Raw genomic sequence first — 17,561 nt, 5'->3', positions numbered from 1 at the left:
GTATCGCGGAGGGGGCGGGGCCGTGACGCTGGGCCGACGTCGGGGTGACGCGCGCCGACGTGCGCCGCTGCCCTGTGACTGCGACGCGCGTGTGTGTGCGCGCGCGCCCCCGCGGGGGGGGGGGGGTGGAGGGAGGAGGAGGTGAGGGGGAGGGGGAGAGGCGGTAAAATGGCGGCCACCTTCCCCGGCGTTAGGCTCGTGTCCATCGCGGAGCAGAACGGAGAGATGCAGCGGCATCAGGAGCAGCAGCCGCTCCGCCTGGAGCTGCGCTCCGCCCCGGACAGCGCGTGTCTCAGCCTTCACAGCAGTGAGTCGCCGCCGCCGCCGCCGCCGGTGGTGGGGGGGAGGGGGGAGGGGGAGGGCCCGCGCGCGGGGCCGCAGCACCGGCCTCGCCTGGGCCGCGCCGCCCGCCCGCCCGCCCGAGGGGGGGCTCAGGCCGGTGGGGGGGGAGAGGGGAGAGGGGGAGAGAGGCTGTATATCAGTGGTGATGATGATGGTGGTGGTGATGATGATGATGATGGTGGTGATGATGATGATGGTGGTAGTGATGATGATGATGGTGGTGATGATGATGATGATGGTGGTGGTGATGATGGTGGTGATGATGATGATGGTGATGATGATGATGATGGTGGTGATGATGATGATGGTGGTGATGATGATGGTGGTGATGATGATGATGATGATGGTGGTGGTGATGATGATGATGATGGTGGTGATGATGGTGATGATGATGGTGGTGGTGATGGTGATGATGATGGTGTTGGTGGTGGTGATGATGATCATGGTGATGAGGATGATGGTGGTGGTGTTGGTGATGATGATGATGATGGTGGTGGTGACGCCCCTCCCGGTGTCGGGGGCGGAGCGATCGTCCAATATCGAAGGTTAATCCGACAATGAAATCACTTCAGTTATGTGTATATATATATATGTGTATATATATGTGTATATATATGTGTATATATCTGAGGGAAAGAAACGGCTAGAATTGGGAATCCGCCCCTCGCGCCCGATGGCGGCTCCGAGACGTCTCAGGACGCCTCACACAGGGGGGAGGGGGGGGGTAGTGACCGCGCGGAGTGGGGCCGGGACGCCCCCCCTCACCCCCCACCGCCCCCTCACCCCCCACCGCCCCCTCACCCCCCACCGCCCCCTCACCCCCCACCGCCCCCTCACCGCCCCCTCACCCCCCCCTCACCCCCACCGCCCCCTCACCCCCACCGCCCCCTCACCCCCACCCCCCCTCACCCCCACCGCCCCCTCACCCCCCACCGCCCCTTCACCCCCACCGCCCCCTCACCCCCCACCGCCCCCTCACCCCCACCGCCCGCCCGCGGGGCTGCGCTCGCGGAACATCGCGCGGTCGCTGCACTCCCCAAGGGGACGGCGCGAATCCCCGTGAAGCGCTTCCGAGGCGTTCTCGGAGCCGCGATCGGCCGCCGTATCACATTAAGGATTATTATTGTTATTATTAGGGTCAAAGTGAATGATTTACTGCCACTCACACATTATAGTATAATATGTATAGATAATATATCTGTGTGTGTCTGTGTACAGTATAGTACACAGTTGACGCCAGGGTTGGTGACCGGCTACTCACTCGCTGACTGACCGGGAAGAGCTTTGACCAAATGGCTGTGGCTCCATCCTCTCTCCTCACCGCCGGTTTGTGCAGCTTCTCATCTGGAAACACTCTGCAGTGAAAGCCGTTGCCAGAAATTGGGGGAAATAGCGAAACGGCTCCGGACACGCATTGCAACAGGGAATAAACCACAGCATTCCTGGAAATTAACCCAAATTAGATTAAGGGCAGAACCTGAGCTGCTTCCAGCGTTTGAGAGTTGTGTGTGTGTTTCTGTGTGTGTGTGTGTGTGGGGGGGGGCGGTGTTTGTTTGTGTGTGTGCGGGGAACATCTTGTGATTATTAGCTAATTAGAGCCGGGTGTAAGGGAATCGCGTCGTGTGTACAGAATAGAAGGAGAGTTGTGTAATCGAGCCCAGTTCAGTGAAACCTGACCCCATGAGAAGGAGATGAAGACTGGGATCTTTGGCCACTCGCACGACTTCTGTCCGTTCCTGCATCTGACCCATTTCATACAGTTTTACTTTGAACCTTCAAAGGTTAAGGTGGCTTTGCTTTGCTCACTGTTAGTGATCTCTCCGTAGTGCGAGTGGACCATTTGGTGTCGCTATCACCTGTCGGTCAGGAGGGCATCAGTGCCTCATTGCAGGGTTTTGAGCTCACAGTCCAGGCTGATGCTCCAGTGCAGCACTGGGGATCACTGTTGTCAAAGGACCCGTCCTTTTTATGAGAAAATAAACCTCCAGTTCCTATTTGAGTAGTTTAGGTGAACGTTGAAGATCCTGTGACACCATTGGAAAGGAGAAGGGTGTTTCTCTCTGTGTCCTGGCTGACAGCCTCCCTGATAAATTGGTCTGTCACCTCCTAACAGTCAATGCAAGGATTTTTATTGAGTGAGCTATCAGGAGTGTAAGGATGTGGTGTTAGTGTCAGTTGTGTACAGGACACGATGTTAGTTGAGCTGTCAGTAACGTACAGAAATAGGTTGTGATGTTTGCTAACAGTTGTTGAATTCTCATCGTGTGAATCATTCTGTGATGTTCGGTGCCTGTGCGTATCTCGAGAGAGTGGACAACGTACCCTCGGCCTTTTATACACAGAAGACGGCATCTCCCCCGATCCAGTCGCTCTGTGATTTTTATACGGAGTAACACGATCTGGAGCTCAGCATTGTGATCGCTCTTGGTTACAGTCAGTGAGGCTTTGTGAAACTTCACAGCAAACGTAGTGTGTAGGTGTGTGAATGGTGAGAGTGAGCTACCAGCTTCGCACCAGTGTTTTGGACATTGGGACGTCCTCCCGACATGGAAGGTGCTGTACAGATGTAATTTGTTGCTGTATCTGGGAAAGGCATCGAGCCCAGTCACAGTGCTCTCCTCACTCCCCCCCCCCACCACCCACCCAGTCAGTCTTACAGACGGGTTGAGAGAGTTGGCAACTGTGAGTGGCAGGTTTGTGCCTGGCACCACCTGTCCCGACACGGGCTCTGGTGATGAAGAGAACGTGTCTGAGATTGTTCCAGAGCCCAGAAGAGAATACTGACGTACAGTTTGCGGATTCACTGCCTGCAGTGCTGCTTGTAGGAATCAGCTACCAGCTACACATCTTCCCCCCGAGACCTGCTTCACCGCACTGCAGATTACAGAGATCATTCATCGTGTCACAGGCACGAGCACACAGTCATTCACGGCCAAACTCGGCTCCACAATGGGCCCGGAGACCAGGGATATTCCGCTCCCCTTGCTCCTCTCTCTCTCTCTCCACCCCCCACCCCCCCCCCCCGGGGGAGGCTTTTACCTCGATCAGTAAGAACCCACGTCAGAAAGTGCTGCGGATCATCCTAATGGAAGTTGAAGCCAGTGTGTAAATGGAATTATTAATCTGTTAATTGACGAAACTGTTGGTAATGGGGTAAATGTTCGATCCCTGATCACTGGAGAGGGGAGTACTGATTCCAAGAAAGGAAAGCTCTCTCTCTCTCTCCCTCCCCCACCACCTCTTCTCTTCCCCTCACCTCTTCCCCCACCGCCTCCCCCTATCCCTCTTGTGAGCTTAAAGTCCTTGTGTGGCAGCTGTGTCCTCACCATAAGCCCATTCACCCCATTGTTCTGCCGGGACACAAAGAGCTTTTCCTCCACATCAGAGGCTTTTGTTCAGCCCTTCGCTCCCTCACTCCACTCGCTATCAGTTTGGCTGTGACAGGCCGATTAGCATGAAAGTGAACATTTACATTCATGGCTGCGAACATTGGGCAGCGAAGAAAGGCCGGAGGAAGGAGACGGGAGAGACATGGGAGAGGGGTTGGGAGACACGGGAGAGGGGGCGCCAGAAGGGGGCGGGTGGGGTGGTGGTGGTGGGGGAGGGACACAGGAGGGCGCCGGGGGGGGTGGTGGGGGAGGGACACAGGAAGGGGAGACACATTACAATTGAACAACTTTGTAGGTTGTTTTTGTGGCAGGAATGAAGGTGGGTCATCAGCCTGGGGGCGTGGGAGGGTGGATTGCGTTGCACGAGGTGGAGCAGCAATCCATGCAGTTAGTTACCGTCACCTCACCTGTGTAAACAAAACAAGCCCCGGAGCTTGTGTTTCTCAGCGCTGGATGTGGGTGGGGGGGGGGGGGGTCAGAGAGAGAGAGCAGGAGGTGCAGGGGTGTGTGGCTTTAACACTGATTTGCTGTTTCTGCTCTGACCCGGCAGACGACTCCGTGTGTGTGTTTAAGTGCGGTGTGAGCAAGGACACAGAATGCAGTCGTGTGGGGAAGCAATCTTTCATCATCACGCTGGGGTTCAGCAGTATTCTCCTGCAGTTTCCCTCCCAGAACGGTGAGCACCTGGTCCGAGTCCCATCTCACAGTCACTACACGATTACAGCCCACAGCCACAGCTCCTCCAGTCCACAGCCACAACCACCTGCCCCCACCCACAGCCCGTACCCCCATCCACAGTCCACTGTCCCTACCCCCAGTCACAGCCTCCATCCCCAGCCTGGAGTCACGGTCACTCGCATAGTCTTCTCTCTGAATCCAGCAGAGCAGGATTGTGTGCAGATGGTTAAATCCAGCCTGAATTTAGATGCCGTCTGCAGTGCTTTGTCTCCACCATCCCCACCTCACGACTGCCCCAACCTGCCTCTTCCTCGCTGCACCTCTATTTAATGATCCATTTCCAGCCTTGACTCAGTCTGGAATATTATTTGCACATTTCCTTCCCTGCTCTTGTGCTGGTTTCACCCACAAAAACACACAACAGTCACTCCACTTGACAGTGTGTCCCATGAACCGCTTTGAGACGTCTCGATGACGTGCTATGGCGCTGTATCAAATGCCAGGATTATTATTATTATCTGCTCGGAATCTCACTCACCCAATCCGGTGATTCTCCCTGTCTCTCCCCAGATTTCTGCTCCTTTTATAATATCCTGAAAAACAACCGGAATCACAACGCAGAGAGGTCGGTGTTCAGTGAGCGCACGGAGGAGTCGTCAGCTGTGCAGTATTTCCAGGTATCGACTCGGCGGAGGGTTAAAATCTCTGCCTTTTTATCGAGTTAATAGAGAGGGTCCACCTCGCCTCGCACCCCTCCCTTCCTTCCCTGTCTTCAGCTCGCACTTGAAGACCTTCCTCTTCGTACTACGGTGCCTATGGTCACCTCCCGCCTCCTTCCTTTATTTATTTATTTATTTGTGAACGGGCAATTGGCGGGAAAGGATTTTAAACTCACCAACTCGAGAATTGAATGTCCACGAGTCCCTATAACTCTCGCTCTCTCGCTCGCTCTCACTCTTGCTCTCTCTCTCCCAGTTCTATGGCTATTTGTCCCAACAACAGAACATGATGCAGGACTATATACGGACAGGCACCTACCAGAGGGCAATACTACAAAACCACGCGGACTTCAAAGATAAGGTGCGAGGGGAGGGGGCAGAGATGGTGGGGGTGGGGAAGGGTTGGCCTGCAGGGGTGGGGGAAGGGCAGGGTGTGGGGAGTGGGGTGCTGCTATATGTGGGTATCGGCGCCTTGGGACGGCCTCCCAACGGAACGCGAAAGGCGCTTTACAAACGTAATCTGTGGCTGTGACTGTGGGAGAGAGGGAGAGAACGGGGGGTTCTTAGCCCCCGCCTCCCTCCCACCACCACCCTGCGAGATTGGTGCCACTGAACGGCTGGGGGTAGTTAGGGGACGGGGGGGCACAGTGTACAGTGACCGGGTGGCTGTTTGCAGGTTGTGCTAGATGTGGGCTGTGGCTCTGGGATCTTGTCGTTCTTCGCGGTGCAGGCCGGAGCCAGGAAGGTGTATGCAGTGGAAGCCAGCTCCATGGCTCAGCACGCTGAGGTAATCCCTCTCTCTCTCTCTCTCTCATTCTCCTCAACACCTCCTCATGTATTGCACTGCCCTCCTCCTACACCACTACCCGCTGCCTCCGCTCAACTGGCCACTCTTAAGCGCTCTGAGGTGCCGTCCGTTCGTGAAGGGCTGTGTAAATGTTGTTGTGGACGCTTGTGTCCTGCGCTGTGTGTTTGGGGGAGTTCCCAGGAGCTCGCGCTGGCTCTGATCTAATCCCTCTGGGAAGCCGCCTGACGTGGAGGGTGATGTTGTTGTTGTTGATCCGCTGCTTTGATTCCCTCGACAGCTTCTAGTGAAGAGCAATAACCTGGGGGACCGGATCCTGGTGATCCCGGGGAAAGTAGAGGAAGTGAATATTCCCGAGCCAGTGGATATGATCATCTCGGAGCCCATGGGCTACATGCTGTTCAATGAGCGGATGCTGGAGAGCTACCTCCACGCCAAGAAATGGCTCAAACCCAACGGTCAGTCAGTCCATGAGCAGCACAGGGCGTAGGCAGCCGTGTGTAATGTACCAACGGCTGTGCCGTTTCCCCAGTCACTGGCCTCCTCGCTGACTGCCCGTCTGTCTGTCTGTGCGAGCGTCTCGCTGTGGGCGTGTGCGTGTGCATGCACGTCTGTGTGTGTGTGTGTGCATCTGTGTGTGTGTGTATTTGTGTGTGCACATATACACATGCTTTTGGCCATGGATGTGCCTGGCTGCTAACTCCATTGGCTTTGGCTGGACCTGTCCCCGGACAGTCAGTGTTGAACACCGTGTGCTCAACTCGCTCCCTGCCTCGGGTTAGGGTTACGGCCTCCGGGTTAATGAAGTCCTTTGTGATTTGCAGGGAACATGTTTCCGACTCTTGGTGACGTCCATCTTGCCCCCTTCACAGACGAGCAGCTTTACATGGAGCAGTTCACAAAAGCTAACTTCTGGTAAGGGAGGATATGGCTGAGTGTCTCTCTATAATAATAATAATAATAATAATCCTCGCATTTGATACAGTGCCTTATCACGTCTTCGAGACGTCTTAAAGCGCTTCACAGGATACACCGTAAAGTGAATTGACTGTGTTTTGTGGGCGAAACTGTAGAGCAGTGACTGTGTGTTGGTGTCTCACTGTAGAGCGGTGTAGTGACTGTGTGAAGCACCTCTCAGCGCGGGTGTGAATCTGCGCTGCTTTGGCTCCTGTTTACCGTTCGGCGAAAGCGCTCTGGGACGCTGCCCCACGTGAAGGGCGCTCGATAAATGAATGTCGTTGTTGTTGTTGCTGCTGCTGTTGTTGTAGGTACCAGCCCTCTTTTCACGGGGTGGATTTATCAGCTTTGCGAGGCGCTGCCGTCGACGAGTACTTCAAGCAGCCGGTTGTGGTGAGTGTCTGAGCGCAGCTGGTGCCCAAACAGCACAAGGAGATAAGCTGCGAGCCCCGTGCAAACCCCCGACAAGCTCTGTTCAGAGAATACAATACCAATTGACACCACACGGCGCCTCTCACGTCGGGATGACGTCCTAAGGCGCTGGACAGTCGGGAATTTGGACCCGAGCTGGTGGTTGGGATCGGGGAGTGGGGGGGGAGGTGGGGAGTGGCGCAGGGAGGGTGGCCGAAGGCGCGGTCGAAGAGGAGGGTCTCGCTACAAAAAAAAAACCAATTGGTCGCCGGCCCCACTTCCGGGTCGCGCCGTCGCCGCCGGTGTCACTTCCAGCGCCGCCCGGCAGGAAGTCGCACCGGCTCGACAGGCGAGCGTTTCCTGCGTGCCCACCGACGCTGCGCGCTGCGGCTCGCCACGGCTGACAGATTTCCCCCTCTTTTTTTTCCCCTTTCCCCCCACCCCTTCCCCTTCCCCCCCCCCCCCCCCCAAAATAAAAGGACACATTTGACATCCGGATTCTTATGGCCAAGTCGGTGAAGTACACAGTGAACTTTCTAGAAGCCAAAGAGAATGATTTGCACCGGTAAGATGTCGAACTCAGAGTGCTGATGGAACTCGAGTGCCAGAGCATCGCCACAACACTCGTGTATGTGAGGCTGAAGTCACAGTGAACGGGCGCTGGGCTGCTGGAGTCGCCAGCCACAGAATCTCCTCACAACTCCCGGCGTGTGCTCAGTTGGCTAAGATCAGCATATACATGCGGGAAGAGCTAAATTTCCTGATAAATCAACCAGCCCATCCTTTATTGTGTTACTCGGTTGGAAGTACTGTAATTTCACGAAAATAACCCAGAAGGTATATCTTAAAACATGATAAAAAAATACAATGAGGGTTATTTGTGGGCGACTTTTGTTTGCAGAAGGCTGGCCGGCCGGTCAATTACCCCGCAGTTAACCGGTAAGTTACCATGCGTGTGTCTGTGCGTGTCTCTGTGCACGTGTGTGTGTGTGCGTGTGTGCGCGCGTGTGTGTGCGTGTCCGCGTTTGTGTGTGCGTGCGCGTGTGTGTGCCAACAGGCAACTTGTGAGTTACTGGCGAGCAGAGTGATTTAGAGTTGGTGTTTTTTTTTTGTGTGTGTGTGTGTGTTTGGGAGCGTGTGTGTGTGTTTGGGAGAGACTGAGTGAGAGAGAGAGAGAGAGAGAGTGAGTGAGTGAGTGAGTGAGTGAGTGAGTGAGTGAATGAGTGAGAGAGAGAGTGAGTGAGTGAGAGAGAGAGAGAGAGTCTGAATGAGTGAGAGAGTGTGTGTGAGGAGGTGGGGGAGTGACATTGAGCCACAGGGGTGCATGCAGTGTATTGTGGCCTCGTACTCTGTTCTGCTTATACCATGTGGAGGGGTGACATTTTCGTGAAATTACAGTAGGTCTGTTCTGATCTACTTCTCCCTGGAATCGCTCCAGATCCCGTGCGCACACAATTTGACTGGTGGGACACTCCCTACACTCTACCCCCCGCCCACATTCACCTCCCCCAACTCAGGGCTGGTTTGCCCCACAACAGGACACTTATAAACCGTGAGACAGACGTGTAGGTCAGGCTGAGACTAGGTGGAATTTGAGGCCAGTGTGGGAGGGCGCAGAAGACGAGCGAGAGCACAAATGCCCTGGAGTGTGATCATGTGAGGACAGTGGAGTGAGGTAAAAGGAGCTCAAATTATTAATGATAATAATAATCCTTACATTTGACACAGCGGCTGATCACGTCTTCGAGACGTCTCAAAGAGCTTCACAGGACACACTGTAAAGTGAATTGACTTTATATTTGGTGGGTGAAATTACTCTGCTTCCCTCCGAGGCTGGAGGTGAGATTATGAGCCCCCACAAAAGTAATTAAAAGTCCTGGTTTGATTTAAAATGTCCTGGGTTTAGTGCAGAGGTGAATTGATTTTCAGGGAGCTCGAGGTAGTTTAGGGAAACGCAGTAGCTTTGATATTCCTTGCATTTGATATAACGCCTTATCACGTCTCAAAGCGCTTCACGGTAAAGTGGAGTGACTGTATATTTGCGGGCAAAACCCCCCCTCCCCCCCCCCCCCCCACCACCCTAACACAGCAAGTCCCTCGCCAGGGAATCAGGTTCACTCGCTCATTCACTTACTCTAAGGGAGAAAGAGAAAAGGCTTTTAGACCTCCTACACCTCCGTTTGTTTTCTGGACCTTGGAATTAAACCACTTTTTTTTATCGAAATCTCCAGAACTCTCTCTCACCTGAAGGAAAGGTGGCAGCCTTGCAGTTTCTAACACTCTCTCTTGTTTTATATTCCTGTCCTGATTGATGTGTGTGGTGCTGACTCTCTCTCACTCACAAACAAGCCAGAGATGTGAGTTGCGTTGGCCTCGCAGTCGGTTGCTTTGGAGTCGTCGTCTCTCTCTCCCCGGCTGCTAACCCCTCGATCTGCTTCTCATTCCAGGATAGAAATTCCATTCAAATTCCACATGTTACATTCAGGGTTAGTCCACGGTTTGGCATTCTGGTTTGATGTGGCCTTCGTTGGATCCCTGTGAGTATCTGATTGAACCTCTGTGTCAATTGCTGTTCAGCCCGGTTCCTCTCCCACCGCGACGTGAGGCCGTCCATCCAATTGTTCAGTGGGTCAGTCGATCGGGGTGGGGTGGGGGGGGGGGGTTTGGGGCGCGTGCCTTTTGTGGGTGTTTTCTCGGGAGGCTGAGTCAGTTAGTTGTTGCCTTTGTGAGGCTGACTGAACGCTGTGTGCGTGAGGAGCTTGCCAAAGGGGCCGTTGAATCCCGAGGCGGGGTCCGATGTCTGCTGTCCGCCACGGTTAACCCCTTGGCTCCCCGTGCTGAGAGTTTAACCCTTTGTGCTCGGCTTGTGACTCTTTCAGAGTGACTGTGTGGCTCTCGACTGCTCCAACAGAACCGTTGACCCATTGGTACCAAGTGCGCTGTTTGCTTCAGTCGCCGCTCTTCACCAAAGCGGGAGACACGCTGTCCGGGACAGTGGTGCTGAACGCCAACAAGAGGTAACAGAGGCTTTGGAGGGTTGGGGGAGGGGTGTGGGTGAGTCGCACACTATTCCCATTAATACACGGCGATGGGGTGGGGGGCAGTTGACCTCTTGACTGACCTGTGCCCTTTAACCCCCCCCCCCCACACACAGGCAGAGCTATGACATTAGTATTGTGGCCCAGGTAGACCAGACCGGCTCCAAGTCCAGTAACCTGCTCGACCTCAAGAACCCTTTCTTCCGGTGAGTTCCGGGTGTGTTCCACGGCTCCTCCCGTCTCTCGCTGACGCTCTCCTTTATTCCCGGCTCCTCTCCCTCTTTGCTTCCTGCTGAACCCGGGGTGTGTATAAACACAAGTTGTTGTCGTCGTCGTTGACTTCTGCCGCAGGGTGTCGTGGAGCAGGAGGCTGTTCCCCACCAACTCGCCCCCTCTCATCTCTCCCCTGCCCCTCCCTCACCCCCTCCCTCAACCCCACTCCAGCCCCCGCGATATTGCCTCTCAAGGTCCATTCTAATAATAAACAAGTCCTTGCATTGGACACAGCGCCTTATCACGTTTTCTAGACGTCTCAAAGCGCTTCACTGTCGTGTGGAGTGACCGTATATTTTCCGGGCGACACGCGGCAGCCAATCTCGCACAGCGATGTCTCCCACAAACAGCCGTGGATTGAAGCGACCACTTTATTTATTAATATTATGAGCATTGAGCTCTCAAAGAGTTTCTCATCTGTTCCCAGGTACACGGGAGCCACACCCCTCCCTCCCCCGGGGTCACATTACACGTCTCCGTCAGAGAACATGTGGAACACGCCTTCCTCATACAACCTCAGTTCGGGCATGCCAGTCTCCGGTAAGGTTAACGTGTTCTCTCTCTCTTTCTGCTCTCGCTCGTCAGCAATGATTTTTGTCACTGGGCTGTGTGTGTAAGGCTCTGCTTCTCTTCCCCAGGTGTCCCCACGGCCTATGACCTGAGTGGAGTTATTGGTGCGGGTTCAGCCGTTAGCCACAACAACCTTATCCCACTGGGTAAGAGCAAGATTCCTCGCTTCCCTCTCGGGGAACCCTTATAGCGGTGATAACAGGTTGCGTCAGGGAAACCCGGGGGACGCATTGTACGCAGTAGAGAACGGATCAAACTCCAAACCAGTTTTAATCGACCGCGCGGCTACACATCACAGCCAGCCTTAAAATGACAGCAGCCCGTGTTACAGGCGAGCGGGTGTTTGCTCTTCCTGTCGATGAGGATGATTGTGTTGGGGGTGGTTGGAAGGCAGGGAGCTGTGCAGTGATTGATCGTTGCTGGGTACCCGGATCTGTGATGTTCTGGTCTGAATGGGGTTTGCTCACCTCAGTGCAGTGGGGCTGTGCTGTGTGTGTGTTTATATCCCCCGCTTGGTTTCAACACCTGAACCCAAACTCCCGAGCTGTGTGATGAGATGTTCCTCCTCGGGTTAGACCTGGCTCAGACCTGGAATCCGCTGCTGCAGGTTTAGCTCTTATCTCCTGTGAGGCTGAGATCTCGCAGTTAGTTTGGGATCTTGTGTGGCTCACACTCACACCTCTCCACGTCTGCCATTGTATTTCTTTATCCTACAAGTCTCTCTCCCCTCGGTGGAGTATCTTGTCAGGTGGCCTTCCCCCTCCTTCACCCCCCACCCCATGCAACGAGATTTCTCTGTAGAAACACTCATTACACTTCACAACAATTACACTGAGTGACAGTTACCTGCAGAGGTTTGAGCTGTTTGGAAGATTGTGGCCATATCAAATGTCAGGACCATTATACAATTGACACGACGTGTGACGTGATTGATCGCTGTGGCCTGGGCTGCGTCGCTGGTTCCTCAGGGTGTGGTGTGAAGGGGGTCTGCGTCCTGTCGGGAGGTCTGGCCTTGTGTTTGAGGGTCTCCCCCGTGGCTTCACTGCTGTTGGGTTAAGCTGTGGTCACCCGGTAGCCAGGGTTAATAGTGTTTCACGTGGGAATGAGCTGTGTGCTGTGCTGTGCAGTGCTTTGCCTCGTGTTTTACTGGAAGGTGTCTTTCTCCTCCTCTCTTCACAGCTAACACTGGGATAGTGAATCACACTCACTCAAGACTGGGATCCATAATGAGCACAGGATTTATACAGGGTAAAGACTTGCCCTTTCAACCCTCTGAGGTCAAATGAAACTTGCCAGAGGGAATGAACCTGCCTGGCTCCAGGCACCTGCAGCCAGCTGTGACCAGTCCACTTCCTATTGAGGGGGAGGGAGGGGGGCGTCACACAATGAGGGCTTTGTTGGCCGAGGGCACGGCAGACGCTTTGCACAGGAGAGCACCGAGTTTACAGTGCCAGAGTAAGGCTGCCGTTAGCTGGTGGGCTTCGCAGTTTGGTGTCCATAATAATGCCCGTCTCGTCCCCGGGGGTGGGGTGAGGGTGTCAGGTCAGGTCACTCTCTGGACCTGTACACGGGGGCCCTCCATACACACACCATCATTTGCAGGCACCAGAGGCCAGAATGGGCCATGTTTTTGTCCCCTCGTGAATCTCCTCAGTGCTCGGGGGTCAGTAGAAACCCGTCCGCTCTCTGTGCAAAGTGTGCTCGTCTCGTGCTGCGGAGAGGCTGGGCACAGAGCTGTCCTCGCCGTTTCATGTGGTGTTTGTTTAAATATGAAGGGGGCTGAGGTGGACCTGGGGCTGAGGTGGACCTGTGCTGACTGTCAGAGCAGCCACTGGTCCTGCAGCCAGACTGGGAGCAGCGTGAGCTTGTGTGTGTGCCTGGAGCTGCATGTTGCTAACTGTTGGTTTATAGCCCTGTGAAGTGCAGCACTCACTGGATGGACAGCCTGGCTTCCCCACAGCGACGCCGGGAGATAGTGGAGGGTGGAACCCGTGGTGGGCTGATGGGATGAGCTTGGCTGTTACACACAGTGCAGTGCGGGGGCTTTAACCCTGTTAATACCAGGCTTGGCAGCTTAGAGAGGTCGCTGCTTCCCGCCTCCTTAGAGAGCGTCATCGCTAGAGCGTGGGTTTGGAGGGAGCAGGAGATGAGAGTTACTTGGAATCAAATGTCCATCTGTTTCTGTCCAGCTTTAAGGGCTGACGAGGGTTTTTTTTTCTGGAGATTTACTTTTGTTCTTTTTTTTCAAATCGGTGATAAAGACGGAATTATTCGATGGCCATTTCCCTCCCGGCCTGTGTGACGGAGTCCAGGCCGTCTGTATCTCCCCCACTCCCCACCCCCTCCCCTGTTACAGTCTGTTACTCCTGACGGGAGTCGCTGGTGGGGATTAATCTGGAGGAAAAGCCAATGTTTTGGTCCGATTGACTGCCGGCAATGTCACGTTTAGATTGCCATCGCACGTGGTTTTCTCTGTTGCTCTGATTGCATTCAGTGCAGCTGTGGTTAACACAGACACACACACACACACATAGGCTGTGAGTTCTGTGGGTTCCGAGCTCAGGGTATGAAGGGTTCACTGGGCTTAAGGCAACAGATGTCCTCGCAATTCATTCAACAGTGTCTCACTCTCTCACACACACACTCTCCCCCACAGTCCCTGCACTTTACAACGTATCCTGTGAAGCGCTTTGAGATGTCTTGGCGACGTGATGAGGCGCTGTATCAAATAATAATAATCCTCGCATTTGATATAGCGCTTTTCACGTCTTCTAAGAAGTCTCGAAGCGCTTCGCAGAATATATACTGTAAAGTGAAGTGACTGTATATTTGTGGGTGAGGATTATTATTATAACTGAGCTTAAGGCCCCGAAGTGGGGCTCGAACCCATACCCTTCTGCCATTTCATGTGGATGTTAAATAAAGGCCATCGGGTAAGGAAGGTCTCCCCTGGGGTCCCGGCCGATTGACACCGACCCACTAACCCCTCCCTCCGATAGAGTGGTCTCGCTGACGCCGTGTGCAAACTTTGCTGTGTTTGCATGGAGTAGGCATTGGATGAGCAGTGCTCCGGGACGCTGTTGTCGTTGCAGTGCTTTAGAGGAGACGTTTATGAGGCTGCGGGGTGACGTGCTGACCGAGGTTCTGTTTCTCTGTTCTGTCCTCAGGTTCTTCAAACACTGGCGGCATGATTGCTGGCAGTAGCCATTACCCGATCCACAGCCAGTTCACCATGGGCGGTCCAGCCATCTCCATGGCTTCCCCAATGTCCATTTCCACCAACACAATGCACTATGGCAGCTAAGAACCAAGACAACGCAACACCTCAGACCTTTGAACTGATATAAACAGAGAAACCAAATGCAATTCGCTCTCCTCAAATTTCATCGTCGTGGATTCAGCTCAGTCGAAGAGGGTCTCTCTCTCTCCTTTTTTTTCTTTATTGGGTTTTTAAACCACGGATGGAACCGTGCGGATTCTTTGATACCAGTCTTGTAAAGTTTTGTAGGAAAGGAAAAAAAATCTTCAAAAAAAACCAACAAAAACAACACGCGCGCAAACAAAAACCCTATTAATCCTGCGACTAGGAACAGCGAGTCAGTCAGTCAGTCAGACAGACAGACACTGGCCGCCACACTGCAACACTTTGTATATATAAAAAAAACTCTTTGTTAATTCCTGACGTTAGCAAACCTTCCCCAATGGCCTCAGACCCCATTGCCTTCCCCCAACCCCACACTGTGTGATTTTTGGCTAACGTTGGGTGACAGATGCCAAGTGCTAAAAACCTGCATGTTTTGCTGTGAGTCAGGGCGAGGACGGGGCCGGGTTTCAGCTCAAGCCTGGTGTAAAGTGTCGGGAATCCTCTCAGATGCTCGTGAATTCTATCGTCGGGGCCTCGCCACCTGTGACGAAAGGACTGATTTCACAGCTTCTGTTTTCTTTTGAGTCTTGCAAGAAATCCTCACGAGCTGCGGGAATCGTTCACTGCTGCTTAATGGACTGTACACAGACCGTCACATCACGTCACCTCCCTGACTGGGAATGTGAGAGGGATCGAGTAACGCTGCAGCTTTTACGTTGGACACAATCATTTATAACGCTACATCCCTGCTCGCCGGGCTGCCTCTGTGAGATGACCATCCCCTCGTACACTGCAGGGAGCAGGCTCTGGTCTCGGTGACTTGATGATCCAACACTGAATGAAGCTCACTCTTTGGTGACCAGTGTTTGGATCATTCCCTCCTTTAGTTCCGTCCAGGAAAGCTGGGCAGCGAGGTTTGAGGCTGTGCAGGAAGGGGCTGTGCGGTGGTGGTTTTAGGGAGATTGGTGGGATATTTTATTTGTGAGTCCCCACCTCCCCCTCCAGCCAGATTGTTCCCATCCCCTCCCTACCCTGGGGATTGGGGGAGGAAGATATGTAACCACAGACTCGCCAATGAAAATATGAATTGATTGTGGGGGGGAGGGGGGGGGTCAGGTCAGGGGGGATCATTGCTGCTGTCGTGCGAGACCTTTTCTCCCCAAGCACAAAGCAGTGACCGAGTGACGTGGGGATGTAATAACGCTGCTTGTTAACGCATCTCTCGGTGTTGCATTAGAGCCAGCCTTGATGTTAGATAGCGAAGCTGTGCAGGTCTTTCTGAGGGTAATAGAGGCAATGATCTTGGAACAAAGGAATCCAGTTTCACCTCACGTTAGCGTTGGTAGCCGATTGAAAAGCATGGCTTGGCCTGGGATGCGTTGCACCCAGTCATTAATGTGATTGATGACTGTTAATTTCTCGAGAGCAGCAAGATGTTGTCACTGCACCGTGAAAATTCTGCTGTTGAAGCATATATTTGCCTGAAGAGCAATCTGCCCCTTAGCGGAGTGTCCTGGAGTCGGGGGCTGAGATTAACGAACAAAATACTTTTCAGTTTTACCCTAGGCAGCCTCGGGGAGAGGGCAAAGGAGGTTCTGAATTTGGGGAATATTTAGCTACTGTACTCAAGGTCCCCATTCAAGGTCTCCAATCTCGGGAGTCATTCACCACCTGCAAGTGACTTCTTTGTGGCCGTGTCTCTCCTTGGACTATGTGAAGTGCTAACGTGTTTGTCGCTCCTTCAGTTTTCCACTCAGAACCTCAGCTTTGCTCGTTTTTGAGCCAGTTTCTGGGTGGGATGGTGGTCAAGTGGCTCAACCATCGCCACATTGCCTGTGATGCTGAGCTCAAGGTGATGAAGTTATTTTCAAGTGTGAAAGAGAAGCATTCATAAGCCGTCAGCCTTGATGTCCCCTCAGAGTGCTGCCAAGCAAAGCTCGCGATATCTTCTATAGCTGTTGTTTTGTTGGGAGTGAGCGACACTCAAATATGTCCGCAGTAACCCTGCAAGCCAAAGCCCTAAAGAGTAGGTAGGGTGGTCTAAACTGGACAAGCAGAGGCAAACTTGTGGAAGCGCTCTCAATGATGAGCTATGCAGTTTGGGCTGGTTAGACTCCAGTTACCCCGACTCACACTCTGGTTAGTAAACAGGTTAGTCTCCCCTCCAGGGAGGGAGGGAGAGTGTGAGCATCCCATTCCAGACTTGGGGGATGTTTCCGTGTGTAAGCAGCAAACATAAGTGGAACTCTTGTCTGGTTTGGATACTCGAAAGCCTGGTGGTGGGTATCTGCATGTGTCTGACACTTGGCTGACCAGAACAAAGCTTTTGCTGCACACACTCACACAGCAGTGTGTGTATGGCAGTGTTTATACTCGCTTTGCACTCGAAATAGAATTCCTGCTTCACAAATGAGGCTCGTTGCTGACCCTGAACTCTTCTGGTTTAATCCATTTACAGCTCTCCTGATCCCAGCCGTGTAGAGGTATCTACCAACCTGTAGGTTGGCAGCATTTTAGACTATTTGTGTAATCTAGAAATGTCTGTAGAATCGGTAGGTATTTGTTCATCTGTTTTGTGAGTGGATTTATTATGCGAGAGACATGAGTGTTCATTAGAAACCATGGTAGAGAATCATAATCCTGTAATACATGAATTATTGAATAAAACACTAATAGTACATAGATTAGGAGTTACTTATTTTTGGTTTCTACCATCCGGACCAGTGGACCAACGCTTTCAGTTGGAAGAACGCTGAGCTGGAAGTAGACATGTTCCTCAGGGCCCTTGTTTTAGTCTTTTCAAACGCTCAGCACTTTTTAGGGCTCCAATATTCGCCCCTGAACCAGAATTGTGTCACTGAGGACTTGTTGATTTGTGTCGGTGTCTTTCGGAAACCTCAAGAAGTGTTTCACCTACAACGCGCACAGTCACTACACGTTACATTATATCCAGAGAAACACGTTGAGGTCCCCCCCCCACCCCTCACCCCCCACCCCCCGCATGGACCACGGACC

At 53.2% G+C, this 17,561-nt stretch overlaps 1 protein-coding gene across 2 annotated transcripts; it reads left to right on the top strand.

Moving 5' to 3' along the window:
* Positions 1–127: 127 nt before the first annotated feature.
* Positions 128–17,228, top strand: carm1 (coactivator-associated arginine methyltransferase 1). 2 transcript variants are annotated; one of them, XM_042344684.1, is made up of 16 exons: positions 128–307; positions 4,282–4,407; positions 4,980–5,086; positions 5,385–5,489; positions 5,805–5,915; positions 6,214–6,391; positions 6,758–6,848; positions 7,202–7,283; positions 7,781–7,866; positions 9,749–9,838; positions 10,181–10,318; positions 10,456–10,545; positions 11,040–11,152; positions 11,251–11,328; positions 12,362–12,430; positions 14,350–17,228. In XM_042344684.1, exons 1-16 carry the CDS (start codon positions 169–171, stop codon positions 14,484–14,486), a joined length of 1,740 nt encoding a protein of 579 aa, XP_042200618.1. In that variant the 5' UTR covers positions 128–168; the 3' UTR covers positions 14,487–17,228. The 2 variants fall into 2 exon arrangements, with proteins under 2 accessions (XP_042200618.1, XP_042200619.1); XM_042344685.1 differs by lacking the exon at positions 12,362–12,430.
* Positions 17,229–17,561: the final 333 nt, after the last annotated feature.

This window comes from Callorhinchus milii, unplaced genomic scaffold (genome assembly GCF_018977255.1).
Source record: "Callorhinchus milii isolate IMCB2004 unplaced genomic scaffold, IMCB_Cmil_1.0 Scaffold29, whole genome shotgun sequence".
Lineage (NCBI taxonomy): Eukaryota > Metazoa > Chordata > Chondrichthyes > Chimaeriformes > Callorhinchidae > Callorhinchus > Callorhinchus milii.
This window is presented reverse-complemented; position numbering and strand designations above follow the sequence as displayed.